The 24,082-nt window shown below is 34.7% G+C and overlaps 1 protein-coding gene across 3 annotated transcripts in view; it reads right to left on the reverse strand.

The window, feature by feature from the left end:
• LOC111149717 (anoctamin 3) overlaps nucleotides 1-24,082 on the reverse strand; it is a 445,297-nt gene that overhangs the window by 115,032 nt on the left and 306,183 nt on the right. Inside the window, exon 1 of one of the 3 annotated variants that reach the window (XM_022506954.1) lies at nucleotides 6,528-6,680. The exons of the other annotated variants lie outside the window; for them this stretch is intronic. Coding sequence (XP_022362662.1) covers nucleotides 6,528-6,680 — 153 coding nt within the window. Of the gene's footprint in view, nucleotides 1-6,527; nucleotides 6,681-24,082 lie in introns of those variants that run through there. 3 annotated transcript variants of the gene reach the window in all.

Here is a 24,082-nt window from a genome sequence, read left to right on the forward strand (position 1 = left end):
CCAATTGATTCCTATGATAATGGGGTTTGGCATTAATAGATTAAGAGATACCCAGGTGATTAGAATGTGTAGTCAGTACTGAAAACCATGTCTTGCCCTTTTATTTGACTTATTTTAGGTATTATCCATTTTTAAATTTCAAAGATTATTTTTTTAATTTCACTTCTTCCCTTCCTCTAGTGTTCCCTCACCGTCCAGACTAGATCACTGCCCTTAAAATAAATCTTTCTAGGATTACTTTTTTGGGGGGGGGAGGGGTCACTTATCACAGATTGAAATTATGAAAGACTGACTCCTATGTAGTGTAAATTTAATGAAAGTCTACTTACTGACTGGATCCCCAGTAGCTTGAATAGTATGTGATAAGATTATTTGCTGAATTAATAAATAATTGGAGATATGTAAGCAAAATAACTAACAATATTATAATTGGATGTATGTATAAATTGCACTGGGAACAGATGAGGAAATGATTGATTACATGGAGGAGAAATCATGGGGAAATAAAATCTTATCACAAGACTGAGTTCATAAGATTTTGTAATAAATACTTGTTGGTTGAATTACTCTAGTGATATGGATATTCTGGGTTAAAATTCCCAGAAAAAAAAACAAAAAAGGGAAACACAATTAAAGGAGTCAATAGAAGTTGAGACCAGAACTCAACTTGATCAATTCTATAGCACTAGACAGTGTGTGAATAAATCCTTACCTTGTAAAGAGTCAAGCCATTGTAATGTTATTTTATATATATTTTAAAAGCGTTAATAAATATAAATACTTCAGTTTTCTAGGGCATCCTCAAATTATAATTCAGTATATCCTTATGTGTTTCTTAGAAAACTAACAACAGGAGCTGTCCCGTGAGAAAAAAGGGGAGGAGGCTCCCATATCATATGTAAGTACCTGTGAGCACTCTATTTAACTGACATTGATTAGCAAATTACTTAGATATTTAATCAAAGAAATCATCAACAATTTTCACCTTGTCTGTCCCATTTTTTAGAAAAGTAGTTGAATCACACTTGTAGTAATTTAGAGGCCCCTCAAAAACTTAATTTAAAAATTGTCTTTGAATAAGGGAATGGCTAATTAAATCCCCAAGTTGTAACACTATACACCTTACAAAAAAGATGAGCTGGATCAAAATATAATGGCAATTTAAGATATTCATAGTACATTGTTAAATGACAGACTGGAGTAGTAGACTAGTATGTATAAAATGACTATTTTTTTTTCTAAAAAATGTATACATTTTATATATACATAGAAAATATCTTGAGGGACTCCTAGCAGAATAAAATCAAGGTATTAATAGGGCTATTAATAAAGAAAAGGACATGATTTGGGAGATAGTAGATGTAAACTTTGACTTCTTACTTTGTACATTTTTATACTTTAAGTTTTTTCACATTAAGATTTTTTTCTTTTGTAATATGATAATTATGTGTTTAATGGATGTTTTTTAGGACTTTAGGGGCTTAACTAAAATGGCAAGAGATTTTTGATAAAAAGGAGTATGAAAGATATGTTTTTGATAAAAGGAGTATGAAAGATATGTTTCTATCTCCTTTCTCTTTATCTACTATTTTTTTAATGGACATTGATAGTTTTATTGTTTCAGTAGAAAAAAATAACATCCTTTAAAGAACACTTTAAAACAATCATTCAAGGAAAAAAAGTTGTCAGAGATAAAGAAGGCCATCTCATAATGATAAAGGAGCCAATTCTCCAAGAAGACAATAACAACTTTTAATGTGTATGCACCTCATAAGAATGTCAAACTGTGTGAGGCAAAACTGACAGAACTGCAAGGAGAAACAAATGAATCCACTGTCACAGATGGAGACTTCAACAATCCTCTATCAGAATTAGACAAACCCAACAGGCAGAAAACCAGTAAGAAAATCATTGAACACGGGGTGCCTGGGTGGCTCAGTGGGTTAAAGCCTCTGCCTTCAGCTCAGGTCATGATCGCAGGGTCCTGGGATGGAGCCCCACATCTGGCTCTCTGCTCGGCAGGGAGCCTGCTACCCCCCCACCGTCTCAAATAAATAAATAAAATCTTAAAAAAAAATCGTTGAACTCACAAACACCATTGATCAAGTAGATACAATTGACATCTATAAATTACTACATTTACAGCAGAATACACATTTTCTCAAACTCACATGGACCATTCAAGAAGATAAACTATATTCTAGGCCATAGAACGTATCTTAACAAATTTAAAAGAGTAGAGATCATGTTACAATGTCTGCTTTCAGACCACAATGGAATTAAACTAAAATCAATAACAAAAAGATAACTGGAAAATCTCAAAATATATGTAGATTAAATAACACACTTCCAAATGACACATAGGACAAAGATGAAATCTCCAGAGGAAAAAATATTTTCCTGCTATGTGCAAGTGTAAACACAATTTATCAGTATTTAAACTATCTAAAATTTAAATACAGTGAAAGTTGTGCTTAGGGGTAAATTTATAGCATTGACTGCATGTAAAAAAAAAAGAAGGAAGATTTAAAGCCAATAATCTCAGTTTCTACCTTAAGAAACTAAAAAAAAAGAGGAAATTAAAATCAAAATAAGTAGAAAAAAAGAACAAGAATTTAGAGCATATCATATCATAACATTATGTCAACAATACTTCAATAAAAAAGAATTAGTGGATAAACCAGTAAAATTTGAAACAGAAAAAAAAAACAACAGAAAAATTGGTGAAATATTTGTTCTCTGACCAGATCAATAAATCATTAAGCCTCTAGACAGCTTACTAAGAAAAATAGAGAAGACACAAATTATCAGTATCAGAAATGAAAGAGGGGACTTGACTACAGAGCCCACGGAAATTAAAAGGTTAATAAAGGAATATTATGGTTCACTCTATGCTCACATATGATAACCTAGATGAAATGGGCCAGTTTCTTTAAAGACACAATCTGCCAAAATTCACATACAAAAAGTAGACAATCTGAATGGGTCTGTATCTATTAAAGAAGAAACGGAATCATTAATTAATAACTTTCCAAAAGAAAAAAGCACCAGGCCCAGATAGGTACACTGATGGTTTCTACCAAGCAGAGAAATTGTGCCACTTTCCTATAATGTCTTTCAGAGTACACAAGTGGAGGGGAAACATCCTAACTCATTCTATGAGGCCAGCACTACACTATTATTAAAATCATACAAAGGCACTCCAAGAAAACAAAAAACAAAAAACTACAGACCGATATCTGTCATGAACATACACACAAAAATTTTTAACAAAATATTAGGAAATAGAATCTAACAATGTCTAAAAAGGATTATATACCACAACCAATTGGGATCTATCTTAAGTATGCAAGGCCGTTTCAATATCTGAAAATCAACTAATGTGATCCATCATATCAACAGGCTGAAAAGGAAAAATCATATGATCATATTAATAGATGCATAAAAAGCATTTGACAAAATTCAATATCCATTCATGATAAAAACTAAGTAAACTAGCAATAGAGTTGAACTTACTCAACTTGATAAAGAATAGTTATAAAACACCTACAGTTAACATACTTAATGGTAAGAAACTAGAAGCTTTCCTACTAAGATCAGGAAAAAGGCACCTGTTTACTCCTTTTCAACATTATACTGGAAGTACTAGTGAATACAGTGTGATAGAAAAAGAACAAAAATGGTACACAGACTCAGGAGGAATAAAGAAAACTCTTTTGTTCTCAGATGACATAGTTAGATGACAGAGACATGTAAAAATTTCAAACAAATCAACAATAACAACAAAAACAAATCCTGGAACCAATAAATAATTACAACAGGAATTTTGAAGATGGAAGGTTAATATATACAAGTTATTGCTTTCTTTCAGCAATGAACAATGGAATTTGAAAGTAAAAACACAATACCATTTACCTTAGTACCACAAAGATCTAATTACTTAGGTATAAATCTAAAGAAAACATGTACAATATCTATATGAGGACAACTATAAAATTCTATTTAATGAGGTCAAAGAACTAAATAAGTGGAGAGAGATTTCATGTTCATGGATAGGAAGACGATATTGTCAAGATGTCAGTTCTTCTCAACTTGATCTATAGATTTGTGCCATGCCAATCAAAATTTCGGCAAGTTATTTTGTGGATACTGACAAAGATTATGGAGAAGAAAAAGACACAGAATAGTGAACACGATTTTGAAGGAGGATAACATATTTGGAGGACTGATGCTACCTGACTTCAAGACTCACTAAATAACTACAGTAGTGGAATTAGTGAATAAGTACGCAAATAGAAAAATGGAACAGTATGGTGAGCCTAGAAATAGACCCACATAAATATCTACTTGACTTATGAAAGCCAGGTAATCTTTTGCAGAGAATCAAAGGTCAAACAATGGAGCAAAAACCATTTTTTAAACACATGATGCTGGAACAACTGGACATCCACATGCAAAAGCTATCTAAATAAATCTAGACACAGTCCTTACACCCTTCATGAAAATTAGCTAAAAATAGATCAAGACCTATATATAAAATGAAAAACTATGTAACTCTTAAAAGACAAAATAAGAGAAAATTTATATGACCTTGGGTATGAGGATGCTTTTTAAAATATAATACCAGGCTGAGCCTGGTGGTGGGTATTAAGGAGGGCACGTACTGCAAGGAGCACTGGGTGTTGCACATAAACACTGAATCTTGGAACACTGCATCAAAAACGAATGATGTATTTTATGGTGACTAACAAGACAATAAAAAAAGATTAAAAAATTAAAAAAATAAATTTAAAAAAATAAAATAAAACACCAAGAATACAGTCCATGAAAAAAATTGATAAGTTGGACTTGCTTAAAATTAAAAACTTCTGCTCTGTGAAAGACAATGTCAAAAGAAATGAGAGTTATGGATATTGGTGAGTGCTGTGAAGTGTGTAAACCTGGCGATTCACAGACCTATGCACTAGGGCTAATAATACATTATGTGTTTATAAAAAAATAAAAATATTTTTTAAAAAAAGAAAGGCGAAAACAAGCAACAGACTGAAAAAAATGTTTGCAACAGACACATCTGATAAAGAACTGTTATTCGAAAATATATAAAGAATTCTTAAAACTTAACAATAAGAAAACAAACAGCTGAAAGGCCTTAACAGATACCTCACTAAACAAGATATATAGATGACAAATAAGCACATGAAAAGATGCTATACATCATACGTCAGGAAAATGCAAATTAAAAAAATGAGCAACCACTATCTACTATCCTACTAGAATGACCATTATTCAGAATACTGGCAGCAGCAAGTGCTGGTGCGGACTTGGAGCAATGGGAACTCTCATTCATTGCTGGTGGGAATGAATGTAAAATGGCACAGCCATTTGGGAAGACGGTGTGAGGGTTTCTCACAAAAATGAACATGCTTTTACCATATGATCCAGCAATCCACTCCTTGGTATTTACCCAAAGTTGAAAACTTACGTCCACACAAAAACCTGCACAAGGATGTTTAAAGAAGCTTTTTTCATAACTGTCAAAGCCTAGAAACCACCAAGAGGTCCTTCAGTAGGTGAATGAAGAAACACACTGTGGTACATCTATATTATGGAAAAGTATTCAGCACTAAAATGAAAATATCTATAAAGCCATGAAAAGACATGGAGCAACCTTAAGTACATATGACTCAGTGGAAGACATCAAGCCTGAAAAGGCTACAAATTGTATGATTCCACTATAAGACATTCTGGAAAAGGTAAAACTATGGAGACGGTAAGAAGATCAGTGGTTGCTGGGAGCTGAGGGTGGCAGAGAGAGGCACAGGCAAAACACACAGGATTTTTAGGACAGTGAAAATACTTTGCATTATACCATAGGGTAGATACATGTTATTCATGTTATTGTACATTTGCCCAAACCCATATCATGTACAACGTCAAGAGTGAACACTATTGGACTACGGGTGATAATAATGAGCCCATGTAGGTTCATTAATCCTAACAAAGGTATCACTCTGGTACAGGGATCTTGATGATGGGAGAAAATCTGTGGGAGCAGGCGCTCTATGGGGAATCTCTGTACCTTCTTCTCAGTTTTGCCATCCTAAAATGGCCCTAAAAAAAATAAGGTCTGAAATAAAAATAAAAGCATTAGAAAAAAAAAAAGATTGAGGAGGAACTCATTTACAGTTCCAATATTGAAACCCAGACATTAACGGCTTGGCACTCTTTCAGCATCCTTCTTTTCGTTGGTTTTATACTTTATATAGGTATAATGATTTCTTTTTCAATTTGTGAAATTGTAAAAATAGTTATGCCCTTTGAAAAATATTTAAATTTACGAAAATGTGTAAGTAAAAAAGGAATACACATTTAAATGGGACCGTACATACGTATTTCTTTTACATTTGGGAGAAAATAACTATGCATTTTATAGAAACATGTGCTATACACTTCCCATGCTAAAATATAAGAGATTATATCCCTTCTAGCCCATTATGCCATAAAACAAGTGTTATTAAAGCACCTACTTCCTTTTCCAACATCAGGCCTTCTGCTCGGAGGTTCTTTTCAAATGTGTTTCTTTTGTCATATTGTATATTTGACTTCCTGTAAACCAGGATGTAATCAATCCGTTTTTTGCCATCTTTAAATAGAAGTCCACTGGATGCTATGTAATTCATGTCATTCTGCAAATAAAACAATGCTTATTAATAGTGTAGGTTAGACAAGCACACACATTTTGGTTTCAGTCACTTTGGTTTGGATACAGGCAATCCAAAAGCAAAGAAAAAAATGTGTTGTTTTACATTCCAGTTATAAGACATGGAAAGATGATTAAAGAAAGTTGCAATCTATAATAGGAGACAAGCTAACAAGTGATGTTCCAGAATTTGAAATTACACAGTCTCATACCAGAAACTGGTTGTCTGATGTTGGCATCAGAATGTGTATGTTTTATTCAATAAGGTCCTATAAAAATAATATCAGCTAGCATATGTTGCATATTTATTCAACATCAGTCTCAGGCATAAGTGCTTTACATGTGTGATCTTATTTAATACTTACAACTCTCATTTCAAAAATAAAGGCACGAAGTCTTAACATAAGTACTGAAGCCAACATAGCTTCTAATACTAAATAATATTCAGAATAGATACTATTTTCTAAAGCTGTGTTCAACAACACTAAACCAAACAATAATTCCTGAGCGGCTTGCTCCCCAAATACTTGTTCACAGGATATAAATCCGTGAGCCAACTGAAAGAGCTCACTTACCAAGACTAATCACTTGCTCATCAAAATTGCTTTAAGGCCCTCCCCTTGCTGCACCCATCCACCCACACTATTTTTTTATAAACTGGCCAATTTTCCACCAAATTCTTGCCTTGTAAGACTCATCGGACCTGACAGCTGAGGCGCCTGAGTGATCCGCCACATTACAAATGACATCACATAACATCTCTCCCCGAGACCCTTAGCCCACTTTCCCCAGTCTATTTTTCTTGGCACTTACTAACTTCTACCATGTTATATAACACTAAACAATATATTATCTGTTGTTTGCTGTCTGCCTTGTCCTACTAGAGTAAAAACTGTATCAAGGTAAGGGTTTTTTTTTTTCATCATTTTGCCTCAGAGTATTCCAGGCATCTAATCTAGAATCAGATACATAGTAGGCTTCAATAAGTATTTGTGGGAGGAACAAAGGAAGGCAGGAAATATCCATAATCCTGTGTATCCAGGTAAGGCTGACCTCAAGGATATAAGGCCAAGAAGAAATCGTGTTTTCATTTCTCATCCTCTCCCTTCCAATACTTAAAACAAATAAAATTATTACAGGTTAAGATAATCGCAAAATTACAGCAGAACTGCAATAGGCATGGTGTGCCCTTTGCTTTATACCCACTTCGTTTATGACCCACTGTCTCCAGACATCTTTGTATTAATTTAAACAAGGACTGGGTTAAAACAAAATCATATACAAATTTTCTTCTACATTTTCCTTTGCTTGAAGTATACCATCCACTCCAGTCCATTATTAAGGGTCATCTGAGTCTTATGGTACTAATAACATTTAATCTCAGGTGAAGGCAAAAGTCCTTCAGTGAGAAGACCTAGAAGTAAATGAATAGTTGGTAGGAAAAATAAAAGAAAATAAGATAGTTTTTTATTTCATTTTACGTGCTTTCCATATTTTTAATTTTTTTAAGATTTTATTTATTTTAGAGAGAATGAAACAATTGCAAGGGAGAGGGATCACAGAGGCAGAAGGAGAAGCAGACTCGCCGCTGAGCAGAGATCCTGATGCGGGGCTGGATCCCAGGACCTGAGATCATGACCCAACAGGAGGCAGATGCCCAAATGATCAGGCCACCCAGGCGTCGCCGTGCTTTTCATATTTAAAAGCAGCATGGCCTGAAAGTGGAACCCTGTCAGATACTGTTACCCATTGTTCTAAGTCTAAGCAAAACAAATGTTCAACTCTCCCAGAGAAACAGCTGCATTACTCTCAAATAAAATCAATATTTTTTTGTTGTTTTTACAATAAGTGACGTTAGACATTATTCACAGCTTTTGTTCCTGAGTGAATGTGTTCTCAGTCAAACTATATTAACTAGAATTCTAATTTATTATCTAATTATTCTATGACTTCTAAATTATTAGTGATGAGTTTACCAGGCCAAATGAAAAATAGTGATCAGAATGGTAATAGATAAGCATGGAGAAATTTGGAAATCTCTTCTGAATCTTGTTTAAAAAATGTTGTATAGGGGTGCCTGGGTGGTTCTGTCGGTTAAGACTCTGGCTCTTTATTTCGACTCAGGTCATGCTTTCAAGGTCTTGAGATCAAGCCTTGCATTAGGCTGCAGGCTCAGCATGGTGTCTGCTTATTCTCTCTTTTCCTCTCCTGCCCCTGCCGCCCTGTGCTCTCTCTCTCAATCCATCTAAAAAATAAAAATAAATAAAAAATAAGTCTTTTAAAAAATTGTATAGGTTCTATATAATTCTAAGGCTATAGGCATTATATTTTATTTTAATAGATATATGGCAAACATTAACCAATATATTGATTAACCATGTTCAAACCTTAAAAAGCAGAACTGGCAGGAAATTCATTCCATATATCATTGTATCTAGACACCAAAAGAACAACTTCTTTAATTGCTTGATATAATAATGTTCGTTCAAACATGAAATCAAGACTCATCTCTTAAATTATGTAGAATAGTGAAATGTCTTTCAATTACAATATAGATGCATTTAATTTAGAAACAATTTTCATGTTTATGAATCCCAGAAGACAGAATAAAACTAGTTTTGCTCAGAATAGCTGGGATGCTGATCATCCATCAGGTACCTTATCTTTTAACAGTTCTGAAAACAACTTAATTATTTAATGCATTACAAACCACAAAGCTCAGGTACTTTCCTTAAAGCTGGCCTCTCTAAAGAATATCTTGACAATATGCATGTTACAGCTCATGCTGAGAAAGAATCCTTTGCAAAGATTTTAGCACATTTTCAAGTAGCAACAGAAGTCTGTCTATTTGCATGAAAATGCATTTTAGGGTATTTTTCAAATAAAATTATGGTAGTAACTGCCTGTCTGTGAGATGCATATATTTTTCAGTATTTGTTCTTTTCAAGCTAACAAGAACTTATTGAACACCTAATATATGCTAGGTATCGTGTTAAACCTGGGGGATAAATGTAAGAGGACACAGAAGACTTTCAGGAAATTTAGCATACATCTGGAGTGGTAGGCATGTAGATGTTTAGTTACAATGCTATCTAACATGTGCAGGAGTAGAGGCCTGAGCTATGGAGTTGAAGAACGTCAGGGTGTATGCGAGGAAGATGGATTAACACGTGCCAGGAGCCAGTAAGGGTCATGTTGTCTTGGTGAATTTATCATGGTCCTCTGTCAGGCAGATATGAAATTAGGTCAGGTCATTAATCTGCGAGTGATTGTTGACCGATTACATGGTTACCATACTTTTGAGTTAGTATAATTCAGTATGATATGCTGGTTTCGGTACTGGTATCTGTATCAGACAGATTAGGGTTTTAATTAATTGTGTTCTTAGGTAACTTAATCTCACCTCTCAGCTTCAATTCACACAGCTTTTCAGGGAAGATAACAGTATTATCAACATGGTACGATTATTGTTATGACTAAATGAGGTAATGCACACAGGCTACTCTCAATGTTGTCTGACCTTTTGAGATTAAAAAAAAGTCAGCTATTATCACAAAAAATAAGGTAAAATATGTATGCAATGTATTAATTTGTTTTGGGATCTGTCTTGTTTTCTGATTATCCTAATGACTCCTTCTAATTTTTTGGAAAATTATCTTCTTCAGGACAAAAACAGATAGAAACATAGATAAGTAATCCAAAGGATGTTGGTGTGGATATAGAATCAGAGCAAAGGAAAGCAGATATCCTTTGCATATACTTGTGAAACAGCATTTATAAAACAAAAAGTGCAATAAACAAATGCATAACAGTGAATTATTACAAGAAAAATACCTGTATAATTACTACCTAAGTCAAGAAACAGAACCCCCCATCTCCTTCAGAAGCCCCCTTACATCATCCTTCTTAGTTGTGATGTCTTCCCTCTTCATGCCCCTCCCTAGAAGGTAGTCATAATCCTATTGTTTATGAAACTAATTTCTTGCCTTTCCTTAGTTTTATTATCAAGGGGCATATCCTTAAACACTATATTTTAGTTCTGTCTCTTTTCGAACTTTGTGTAAATGCAAATATAAAATGAATAAACTTTTTTGTCTGGCTTCTTTCCTGTTACATTATGGGTGTGCAATACATCTCTAATTTTCTTGCATTTGTAGTTTGTCTTTTTTCACTGTTATATTATTGTATAAATACAAAAAAAAACTTATTTATGCTTTCTCTTAACAACTGCTATTCAGGCTGTTTCCAGTCTCGGCTATTAAAAATAAAGCTATAATAAACATTCATGTGTATATCTTGCAATACACATGTGCATACATTTCTATCAGTATATACCTAGGAGAAAAATCGTTGATTCACAAGAAAAATTTGCTTTCAACTCCTCAGTATGCCACACAACTCAGAATGGAGCCCATGTGTACAGAGTCTAATGCAATTTCTGATGTCTTTTAAGATTTTATGGAACATGGATGGTTTTGAATCTTCTTGATTATTGAGTCCTGGTCTTAGTAAGTTACTAAGTAACTTAGTAAGTTACTGGTCTCTACTAAGTTACTTTTGCTTAAAAATGGACTTGTTTTGCCATACTATGTGGCATGAAAACCTATAGTATGCATAGGTTTCAAGTGCTGTCAATATCTACTCCCACCTCCTATAGTCCTTTTATCCAAATTTTGCTATTCAGAATGCAATCAGTTATTGTCATGCCCTCTTCCTGGGTATTTCTGTTTCTGTTTGGATTTAGAGAGAGAGAGAGAGGTAGAGGCACATGTGGGCAAGGCATGACTCTGGCTCAGAAAATTGGTGTTTTTAAGGGCAGTGGATGCTTAGTTTCCTTTGCTGTGTGGCCCTTGCAGTCCAACATTTCAGACCAATGATGGGCCAGGCTAGCCCAACTCTCCACTGTGATTTGGGTAGCCATCAGGCTGGTTTCAGTTCTTAAGGCCAAGTGTTTGTATTTCATGCTTGTGTTTCTTAATCTTTTCCAAAACTTCAAATAATGAAAATCTTTTTCATTACTTTTTAGCAGTGGTGTTTGTTTTTGTGTTTCTGTATCATTTTTTGGCAATCATTAATGAGAAATTCAGAAATGACTGTATTGATGTTTATAGTCTGATGCCATGTTTTACTCAGAAGTTCTAGCTTTCTGCTCCTTAATCAGAGAAAAATCCAAACATCCTTAGTATGTAACTATAATTTAGTTTGGAGTTAAAACCATTCCTTACAATAGCTCTTATTGTTAACCTTACCCATTATGGAGGGAAAAAAAGGTTTTAATATTTTTTTCATTTCAGACAAATGAGAAACGGTTTTGTCAAAAAGTTCACATATTTACAACAATAAAAGCAACCCCTGTTCAAATAAACTAACAGAAAATACACATGCACTGTAGTTCAAGAGAAATCCTGCACAAGAGTAGAAATTTACTAAGTGCTGCTGAATTAATAAAAATTCTGGTTTTTCTGTCATAGAAATTTTTTATTTTAAAATGGTACTTACGGGAGAAGAATGTTTTAATTTTCTAAGTGTCCTCAGGGACACAAAGCGTATTAATACATATATATCTTTTAACACACCTAGCTTAACTAAAAATGTTTCAGAAATGTAATTACTATGCAAATTTTCCTATGCAAATCATCTTTAATCATGAGTCTTAAGAATCCCAAAAAAGCACACTTCATTGCTATACAGGCGTGGCCTTCACTGTGGAGAAGACCCTGGCCAGGCTGATTGCTTCCTTAACAGAAAGTCAACCCTAATTCTCGTCCCCATCATCTTTAGAAATCTGAAACTCTGATACTTTTATCAGATGGTAGATTGTATTCTAGCTCCTATTACACCTGGTAGAGAAATCTATTTAAGAAAACAATAACTAACAAAGTAATATCTAAAGAAATAATAAATACTAACATAAGATAAGCAGAAACCAAGCACTCTTCTACATACCTTGCATATATTCACACATTTCATGCTCATAAAAACTGAGAGATAAGTGCTTTTTTCCCCCCCATTTCATAGATGCTGAAATTGAGGCAGACTTTGAAATAGACGGAAAGGTCTTATGTTAGCCAAAGAGCAAGTTTATCCCATCTGGGATTTCCATAGCAATTCCTTTCATCTTCCTTTTACTTGACACCAAGTGGGTGTGCAAGCTGTGTCATTCTGAGCAGCTCCCAGATTAAGAGATGAGGTTTTGGAGAAGCAGGGCAGAGCCTCTTCTCTCTCACTTATGCTTCTTGGGTATACAGGGAAGAAGCAACCCCCCCTGGCCTAGAGGCAGGTGCAGAAGGATTCTGCAGCCTCATCTGCTCACAGGATATGTAACAGGTGGGCCAAAGCTGTTTGCTCCAAATGGTAGCTCCCAAATGGCAGCTTCCAAATGGCATATCTATATCTAATCACAGAAACAAAACAGTAACCAAGCATATTCCAGACATTTCAGACCTTACTCCAATCTTGATGTAGATCTGCTTCTTGAGTTTTACTCTCCCGGGTAGACTTACAGGGGAAGAAACACACTTGGGAAGGGGTAGGAGTAAACATGTCCATTCTTCTTCTTGCTCGGTTATCTTCATAGCAGCCAAAGTTTTGTGGTTTGTTTTCAAATCATATTAAGGTTTTTTGTTGTTGTTGTTTTGTTTTTTGTTTTTTCCAGCTTCATAAATGACCACGTTGCCAAGTGAAAGAAGCCAGGTCTGGGAACTCTACATACTGTACAATACAATATGACATTCTGGAAAAGGCAAGACTATGGAGACAGTAAAAAGATCAGTGGTTGCCAAGGACAGGAGAGAGGGAGGGCTGAAGAGGCAGAGCACAGAGGATTTTCAGGGCAGTGAAACTACTCTAAGTGATACTATAATGTTGGATACATGTTATTATACACTTGTTCTAAGGCATAGAATGTACCACACCAAGTGTGAACTGTAATGTAAACTATGGACTCTGGGTGATTATCACATGTTAATGCAGGTTCAGCAACTGTAATAAATCTCCCACTCTGGTTTGGGATGTTGATAATGGGAGAGGCTGTGCATGTGTGGGGGTGGGAGTATACGGGAAATCTTTTCCTTCTGCTCAATTTTTCTGTGAACCTTAAACTATTCTAAAAAATAAAAGTATTTTTAAAGAGTTTTTTTTTTTAATTTATTTATTTGTTAGACAGAGATCACAAGTAGGCAGAGACAGGCAGAGAAAGAGGAGGGAGCAGACTCCCTGCTGAGCAGAAAACCCAATGTGGGGCTCCATCCCAGGACCCTGGAATCGTGATCCGAGCTGAAGGCAGAGGCTTTAACCCACTGAGCCACCCAGGTGCCCCAGAAAATAAAAGTATTTTTAATAAACTTTTTTTAAAAGTTTTTTTAAAGACTAAGTTATGTCATATATCTTACCAGCTACCTTGTATCTCTTATTGTCACGTTCCTAGCAATACTAGTTAAATACACATGTTGAAGAGCAGAAAGATGTCTTGAGGTCAAAGTCCATTCTTATAATAAGGCCAGAGGGCTCTATTTCTTTTCATTTAGCACTGTGATCCTTTTTCTCTAATAAAACAATGTACTCATATTTATTTGTATAAAGCATTTATTACATATCTACTATGTGCTAAGAACTCTTGTAGCTCTGAGAATATAGTAATAAATGGAGTAAAGTGAGATTGTACCCTGTAAGGTCCGATATGGTAAAAAAAAAAAAAAAAATGAATACAAGACGTAATTCCGATGATAACAAGTAAAATGCAAAAATAGGTTTGGTGCATTGTAGAAACATCAATAAAGGTCATTTTAGATTATTAAAAAGAAAAGCAAGCTGTTTTCTTTTAGTGGATAAAAGTAAAAATTGGATTTGCAGTTAGAGCATTCAAGTTACAGAGAGAGTCAAATTTCTCTTCCTAATAATATCAACAGTTCACACAGGTGTAGTGAAGTGAAAATTAAGTATGGCAATGTGCAGAAGAAAGATGGTCTCTTGTCCATTTTAACATCCAATCGTTGAGGGACACCTGGGTGGCTCAGTCAGTTAAATGTCTGCCTTGGGCTCAGATTGTGATCCCAGGGTCCTGAGATGGAGCCCTGTGTTGGGTTCTTTGCTCAGTGGGGAGCCTGCTTCTCCCTCTGCCTGCTGCTCTGCCTACTTGTACTCTCTCTCTCCCTCTGCATCCAACAAATAAATAAAATCTTTTAAAAATTAATATCGTTTTAAAAATCCTATCATTGAATGTATACATAGGACACTCTAAATACATGCTTAATGACATGATGCATAAATGACAGAAGTAAAAAAATGTAAAATATTACAGACATGCTTCTTATTACTCTTATTATTATGTGATGTTATTAAGTAGGGATATAGAGGAGAGAGAGGAAATTCTAAAGAGGAAGCCCTCTGTGCACAAAAAAAAAAAAGGAGGGGGAGGTTTTAGAAAGATAGCTTATTAAAGTAAAGTGATTAATGAGATTAGGTCATTGTAATTTTTGTTAGACTAAATACTTGGTATTGTGCCCATAGAGCATCTTGTCAACTTAATTTTTATTGAATTAATTCAATTAATGTTTACAAGTTGGGCAAAAATCATTTACTCAAAACTTCAAATCTGTTTCTGTCAGTCAGAAAGAGCATCTTGTTGGTTTTATTTGCCTGGCCTGCTGGCAAGCTCCTGCTGGTAGATCTGAGTTAGAGAATTGTTGGTTTGCTTCATTAATGGTACACCAAACATTCACTGATGAGGTTGCATTCTAATGTATCAGATTAGCATATTTTACGGTATTAGTTATCTATTGTTGCATAAGAAGCGTTCCACAAATTTAGGAGCTTAAACCGATGCAGATACATCACTTCCATTTCTGTAAGTCAGGAGTTCAGGCGTAGCTTAGCTGGGTCTTTTGCGTAGAGGACACAAAGCTGCAACCAAGGCAGGGGTCTGTGTGGAGCTTTACTCTTATCTTAAGGCCTGACTGGGGAGAATCCACTTCCACCATAACTCAGATTCTTGGCAGAAGTCATTTTCTTGTGGCCAAGGAATGAGTGTCTGACTTCCTGCTGGCTGTTAGCTGGAGGCCAACCGCTGCTCCCAGAAGCTTCCTACAGTTCTTGACATGTGGGCTTTCCCAATAGGGCTGAGACTTAAATCAAAAAGAAGAGTCTCCAGAGTGAATCTGACAGCAAGACAGCTTTATACAATGTAACAGGTCAGGGAAGTGATATCTCATCCCCTTTGCTTTACTCCGGTGTTTGGAAGCAAGTCATAGGGAAGAGGATGATGCAAGAGTGTAAACCCCTGGAGGGAGAGATCATTTAGGCCATCCTAGAGTCTGGCCATCAAAGTAAGATTAATAAATTAGGTCAAAATTAAAGAACTTATTTAAGGGGCGCCTGGGTGGCTCAGCTGTTAAGCGTCTGCCTTCAGTTCAGGTCATGATCCCAGGGTCCTGGGATCAAGCCCCACATGGGGCCCCTGCTCTCCGGGAAGCCTGCTTTTCCCACTCCCACTCCTCCTGCTTGTGTTCCTCTCTCATTGTGTCTTTCTCTGTCAAATAAATGAATAAAAATCTTTTTTAAAAGGACTTATTTAAAAGATTAAAAGTTGACTTTAAAAAGAAATCATGAAATACTGTACTAGGGAAAGAAGGCTACAGTCTCACTTACCAAACTTCCCCATAGGATAATTAGGGGATAACCTATCAGTTTGGAAACAGCCACAACAGAGGATATAAAAAAAAGAAAATGGAAGGAAATAAAAGAATCTGGGTTTACTCATAGTTCTGTTCCCTACTTTCATGGCTGTAGACAATTGGTGTTTCCTCTCTCAATCCCTACCATGAATAAAAGCGTGGGTGCTATGACAAATAAAGGCCCTTTGTAGCTTTGACTTGTTTTCTAAGTCCTCTAGGGGTTTTTCAACTAACTCCAGGTAGGGATTTTTTTTTCTGTACAAAATGATACATAAATATTGGGCAGTTGAATTCATTCCTTAAAGTACTTCAAAGTTCTTTTCAGAAAAAAATTATAAATGACAATTGAGATCTGTTTGACTTCAACTGAGTAAGAACCTTTGATATGATGAAGGAGAAAATAGGAGACAGGGAGACAGGTGTTCTCTTATTCCAAAATGAAAAGCAGTCTGATCTAGCTCAATGTTATCAAATTTCCTAAGTTGACTAGAATACAAAGCACATACTTTGGGATGTGGCACTCTTTTTGACCACGAAATAAAGCATAAAGGGGAAAACACAGAGATGTAAAGTACTCCCAGTAAAAATCTAGCTCCAAGTTTCAGAAGTAGGACATAAAAATAGAAAATCAGGGTTGTGATTCCAGTATTATGGCAAACAACATAATTTCAAAACCCTGATGTCATATAATATTTAGAAATGATAGATAACATAAAACATGCATCTATTCAAATTCTAGAGGAATCAGCAGGAACGTATGTATAACTTTAGTTTCCAAGTAGAAAAAAAAAATATGTAGAAAACTTTAACATGTGCTGACAAGTTAATAGTGTGGCTGTTCTGGATGAAGATGTAGAAATCAATTTAAAAAATAACAAAAATAATGGAAACAAACACTGATAAATTTTAAAATAAAACTTCTAAATAACTAATAAGCTAAGGAAAATTCAGTAAAGCTAGTAAAGGAAGTGAAGATATAGTTGCTTTGGTAAATAATGCTGATTCAGATAAATCAGATATCGGTGTAAAAAAGTTATTCATACTTTATACTATATTCAAACATCAATTTTAGTTCAGAAATAAACCCATAAATTTATGATCAATTGACCTTCAACAGCACCAAGGCCAGTCAATGGGAAAAATGTTCTTTTCAACAAATGGTGCTTAGGGCAACTGTATATCCATTTGCAAAAGAGGTGGGATCCCTGTCTTAAACCATACACAAAAATTAACTCAAAATTGACCATAGATCTTAATGTAATGAAGAAAAGTATACAATTATTAGTCTAAACCATATGAATAAATATGTGGGGCCTTGAGTTAGGTAATGATTTTTAAGTACAACATCAGCATAAATAGGAGTATATCAAAATTAAATACTTTGTGCTCCAAAAAATATGCCATTAAGAAATTAAAAAGGTTGGGGGGGTGGTGCCTGGGTGGCTCAGTCAGTTGAGCAGTCCACTCTTGATTTGGTTTCAGGTCTTGATCTCTGGATCATGAGATGGAGCCCCATGTGGGGTTCCATGCTTAGCAGGGTTTTGCTTTTCTCCCTCTCTCTCGCCCCATGCCCCTTCCCCGCTTGTGCGCTCATTCTCTCTCTCTCTCTCTCTCTTGCTCTCTTTCTCTCTCAAATAAATAAATAAATCTTAAAAAACAAAGAAAGTGAAAATGCAAACCACAGAATGGGAATAATATTCTTAAAATATGTCTGATAAGGGACTTATATTCACAATATATAAAAAGCAATAGAAACATAAATAACCCGGCTAAAAATGGATATAGGATCTGAATACAGATTTCTCCAAAGAAGATATACAAATGGCCAACAGTTCTATTCCCTAAATGAAAATATTAGGGAAATGCAAATCAAAACCACAGTGAAACACGACTTCTCACCTATTATGATGGTTATAATCAAAATGACCAACATTAAACCAGAAATGGGAACCCTTGTCTGGTGGGGATGTAAAATAGTTAATAAGCTTTGGGAAACAGTTCAGCAATTACTTACAATGTTAAACATAGAGTTACCAAATCATCAGTTTTACTCCCAGGTTATACCCAGGAGAATAAATCCACACAAAAACTTGTGTGTGTGTGTGTGTGTGTGTGTGTGTGTATATATATATTCATAGCAACATTATTCATAATAGTAAAACAGAAAAAGCAATGCAATGTCTACATGATAAACATGTAAATAAAATGTGATAATGTGTAATATCCATATAATGGAATATTATTTGGCATTAAAAATGAATTAAATATTGACACATGTTACAACACAGATGAACCTTGATAATATACAAAGTAGAGGAAGCTAGACACAAAAGACCATTATTATATGATTCCACTTATATGAAATTCTATAGTAGACAAATAAATACAGAATATATGTTAATCATTTCCTAGGGTTGGAGGAGTAAGTGGAATGGAAAGTAACTGCTAATGGGTACAGGGGTTTTTTTGGGAGGTACAGGTTTTCTTTAAAAAATATTTTAAAATGGATATTACAGTGATGGTTGCACAAGCCTGTAAGTATACTAAAATCATTGAATTGTACACTTTAAATGGGCAATGTATGTATGGTATGTGAATTTTATCTCAATAAAGCTCTAAAAATCAATTACAGATGGATTATTGATTTTAAAATGCACAAGAATATATATATATATCTTCTAAAAGCTGACATAAGAACTCACAGTAGGTGAATGTTTCTTAAACAGGACTCAAAAAAAAAAGATACATAAATTTGCCTATACTACATGTTAAAGTGTTTGTTCATCACAGCAAGACTGGTATTGTGAAAATGCTCACTATCTCACATTCACTATAAAGTTGGTCTCTAAATGAAAGTCTGAATATGGTTTTGTATACACGTATGCACTTAATGAGCTAATCTTTATATTATATGGAAGATCAAAGTGTATTTGATAGGAAAATCTTGAAAAAGAACTAGGTAAGTGGGCATGTCTTTTAAAATGCTAATATTTGTTACAATTCTATAGTAATTAAGGCAGCAGGGTATTCATGCTGGAAGAGACAATCTAAGAAACAAAATACAGATCCTACAAAAAGACCTACATACAGAGAACTGAGATGGAATTACAAATACATGTACTTTTCCTGGATAGGTAGATGAGTCATTTAGTGGCACTAAAAAAGTCTTTTTTTTACATACATACAAAAAAAAAAAAAGTTAAAAGACAAATGTGAAAAGCAAAATTTTAAAACTTTCACAATAAACTATAGACTATTTTGATGATTTTAGTAGACAAGTAGTTTTATGTGTTTGTTTTTTGCATTAAAAAAAGCCTCTAGGTCCTTATATAAGATAAAGCTATGATTAGTAAGCCTACCTTCAAATAAAGCCTTTGTACATTAAAAGATCATAAAGAATGTGATAAGGTAAGCTTTCATTAGAAGATATTTTTCATGACTACAACCAATAAAGGAATAGTCTCCAGGATATATAAATAACTTCTTTAAATCAGTAAGAAAAGATAAATAATCCAACAGAAAACCAGTGATGCTATTAATAGGTATTTAACAAAAGAAGAAACATTATTGCATTATCTGGAACAGAAGATTGGAAACATAAAACGTCTCATCAACCAGGATTGAATAAACAAACTGTGGTGATACATTAATGCCATTCTTTGCGTAGGCACAGGATGGGATATGATGTATCTGCTCAAATAGCTCTTAAAGAGGAGCTCTTGAACTTTCAAAAAAGCAGTACGAAATACATTATCTATTTCTTCAGAGTTTAAAAACCTGAAAAGCAATACTTATTATTGTCCCAGGATAGACAGATAGATAGATATCATAGGTGATAAAAGTACAAAAATATTCATAAGAAAGCTAATCACCAAAATCATAAGAATGGTTACACTGAGACAAATTGAGGAAAAGGATCAGGAAGTATTACGTGGAAGTCTTCAATTTTGTCTGTGATAATTACTTGGAAACAGTTCCGGCAAATAATTCAGATCCAGTAAAGCTCAGTGTTCAATATAGCTTGTTATAGCTAAATATGGTCTAATAATACAGTTTTCAATATTGAAATATTGAAATATTCCTAATGATAATAATTCAAAAGATCAGCATTGCTGTTGACCCTTGTAATCAACAGCTTGGGATTATATATTTGTTTAGCAGTTAAAATCTTACTTATAACTTGACCCTCAGTTTCCTCACCTGTCTAATGGGAACAATGACAATCTTGCATGCCTATTTCAAGAATTAAATGCATGAAACACTCTATGACACTCAAAATGACACACACTATAGTTATTATAATCAAAGACCTTTAAACAATAAAACTTCAATTTTAATCATGGTAGCTAAACCGCACACCCCCTTCTGTCAACTATACTTGTGCCTACATTATCATTTTTTAAATGAAGTATGGTAAAATAAGCTTATCAGAGATATTAAACTGAATGTATTTGATCGTTCAGAAGGAATCGTTCAGAAGGAATTCCATGAGGTCTGTTAAAAAGAAAACCACAGGCCCAAGATGGCATCACTTAGGTTAAGGTCCCAAGTCAGTAAACAAAGACTTATTACCTAACTTAACTGCTGTTTAACCCAACATTGCACACACATCCCTCCTCCCCAAGAATTAACCCTTTACTAGTCAACATGGGAATTTCCTGGTCAGTACTAGGTAATTTACTAATAGACCCCTTTCATTCCCCTTAGGAAGGTGACCTTGCCTAAAACAATGGATTCTTTGCTAATGATTTCCTTCTGTTCTGTTCTTTCTCTACCTTTAAAAACCTTTCTTTTCTGTAGTCCTCTGAAGCTGTCCTCTACTTGCTAGAGGGGATGCTACCTGATTCCTAAACAGATTAATAAAGCCAATTAAGAACTTCAGAATGTAGTTGTTTTTTTGTTATATAACAGGTCTCAGGGGCATCATTAGGAACAGATGATCACCTCAGAGTTCATATGCTGAAGAGATGTGAGCACTGTCAAGTCTCCTGTCAGCCACCTACAACAACTTAACACATAAACTCTGTTTAAATCCAGCCTGAAGTTATTCTGTACTTCTGGCAGAGATCATTTGGAAATTAAAAAAAAAACAAATGCAAAACCACTTAAGAATTTACTGAAAGCGTGAGAATGAAGATTTTTAGACTAAAAGATCAAATTTTAAATGCAAAATAAAATCAAATACCATTTTATAATAAAAGAGTTTGAGGAAATTAACTTTGTAGAGAGTTTGAAAAAAATCAGTAACATCAACACATTTCTTGCTATCCTGAATTCTATATTCTCCCTTACACAGCTCTTTATTTTAAATTTTTTAAAAAAATTATTAATATTTTTTTAGTAATCTCTACACCCAACATGGTGCTTGAACTCACAACCCCAAGATCAAGAGTGATCCTGAGCCAGCCAGGAGCCCCAGAGCTCTTAAAACAAAACAAAAAAAGGGTGTTCATAATGAAGGATAACTTGATTTCCAACATGAGTTTAGGAAAGTGATTTAAAATATTGGTAATCTCACAAACCCAGCGGAAATATTTTTAAAATTTTTAAAAATGCTGAACTACTTCTAATTATTGGGATTAGTCCTTCCTATGAAAACAAACAAACATTATGCAAAGCAGAGCCTTAAAAATTATCAAGGAATTCACAAGATAGTGAGGAGTTGCTAGGTCAATTCAGAACAGAGTAGAAATCAGAAATGGCGAGGTAAACTGCATACCTGAGCACATAGGTCACTTCTACCCTCAAGGACATTTGTAGATCCTGCAAATGTAGGCTTTTGTATTAGCATTTTCCTGTGTATGGTTGCCAGGGGTACACAGGTGAATAAACCAATCAGCCTAGTTTTTCCAAGATATTTTTAGGACATGTCAGAGTAAATGTACCTAAAATATTAAGATATTCTCTCCTTTTGGCTCTGGATTCATAATAGATGAAAGGCATAACAGATACCTAAAAGGAATGGGAAGCTCAATACAGAAAAGCCCAATTTTAACTGGGCAGGTTGAATTTACTTGCAGTTTTGAAATGCGAAAAAAAAAATGTCAAGTCAAAATATAGAACAGGGTAAAAAATATCTCTGAACCACGGTAGTGGCCCAGAACGTTATCCTGGTGAAAGCCTCCTGTTTCACTTGAAAATTTAACTTGAAATGGCAGACCTACTGATCAGGGTATCAGATTTTTTTGGCACTGAATAAATGGTTAGTATCATCATTGGTGTCCTTGACCATACGTGGAAATTAGGAAAACTCATGTAATGCTCCAAAGCAAACTATCCTATTATTCAGTGTTAACTGAATTACATTCGCTAAGAAGGCGTTGGATAAAATCTCCCATAACCTTCACACCAAGGTGGATTTGATCTGATGAGAAGTGTATTGGCTTCTGCAGAAGAGATGAGACTTGTGTTCCTTACATTTGCAGAAAATTATTTCTCATGACCCAGCAGTCCACTGTTCGTCTTTCCTTCTCCTTAAAAGCTCTATCAATAAGACAAGAATCTCTTGAGACCAAGCAAGCAGAAAACAGATTATCAAACAACTGATTTTGCTAACATCATAAAGCAGATGACCTTTTCACGTTGGCTACAAATCTATTGAGCAAAAATAAATCAGGTCATGTTGGAAACTTTGGAAAGTTGGCATTGAAAACATATCATAGAATATTAATGCCTATTTTGCCATGAGCTTAGTTCTTTCCAGCCCCAGAGCTACTCTTGCTGGATATTTAAAGAGACAGAAAGACGAATTCTATGGTCCCCATGAGTTTCATTTAAAATTATGGTCCTGGCTGTTTGTACTTGTACAGGCTTCTCCAGTGTTGGTAGGTTAGCTTCTTAAGCTCTAGAAGGACAGGTCAAGATAAAACCAATGGTTTTTTAATCCTTCTTTGGTAATAGGCAGTATCCCAAGAAAAATACACATACTTACATATTTGTACAACCATGCATATAATAATTTCAGAGAGTTCATAGATGCCCTGGGCTCATGTGTGGGCCCCCTTAGAGCTCTCTGGACACCAGGCAAAGAACTGGGTCAGGTGCCTTTGTCCATTAATCTCCCTTAGCCGGCCTTGTCAGAAAAAAGTTGAATCTCTTAAAGCAAAGCCTCTAAGCATGTTGGAAACCCCATAGCTAAATTAACAGGGCAGTCATTTGAATTTATTTTAAAAATGGACATTAGGGAGGGTATACAACATTTCCTTTTCCCCTACTAATCTTTCCTTTTCAGAGACTAGGAAAAACTAACGCACAATAATGGCCCGTGTTTGAAACTGAGGTCAGTGAAGACATTCGTATTTCTTTAATTCTACGAAGACAGCATGATTTATAGTTGGAGCACCAGAGATGAAGACTCAGTTCTGCTTTTATCTCATGTCACTATGCCCAAAAACTTAATTAAGGATGCAGCATCTGCATTTATGAAATGGTAATAATAAGGCCTATTTATATTCTCTGGAAACTGTGAAGATGGTGGCTGAAGCGTGTACAAGAACTAGCAAGAATACCAGACTGCCTAGGTTCTCGATGAATGATGACTGTCATCTGAGAAGTGATTAGACAAGATACAATATGGCATTGTTTATCAACCTTTAATCATACATCTCTATTTTTGGCCATAGTCATAGACCACTTATTTAAAATGTTTTCTTTAGCTTGTACTCTTTCATTAAAAAAAAAAAAAAAAAAAAAGCCTTTGCCAAAATAATAT

Source organism: Enhydra lutris, unplaced genomic scaffold, assembly GCF_002288905.1.
Source record: "Enhydra lutris kenyoni isolate GAN:26980312 unplaced genomic scaffold, ASM228890v2 scaffoldscaffold22, whole genome shotgun sequence".
NCBI lineage: Eukaryota > Metazoa > Chordata > Mammalia > Carnivora > Mustelidae > Enhydra > Enhydra lutris.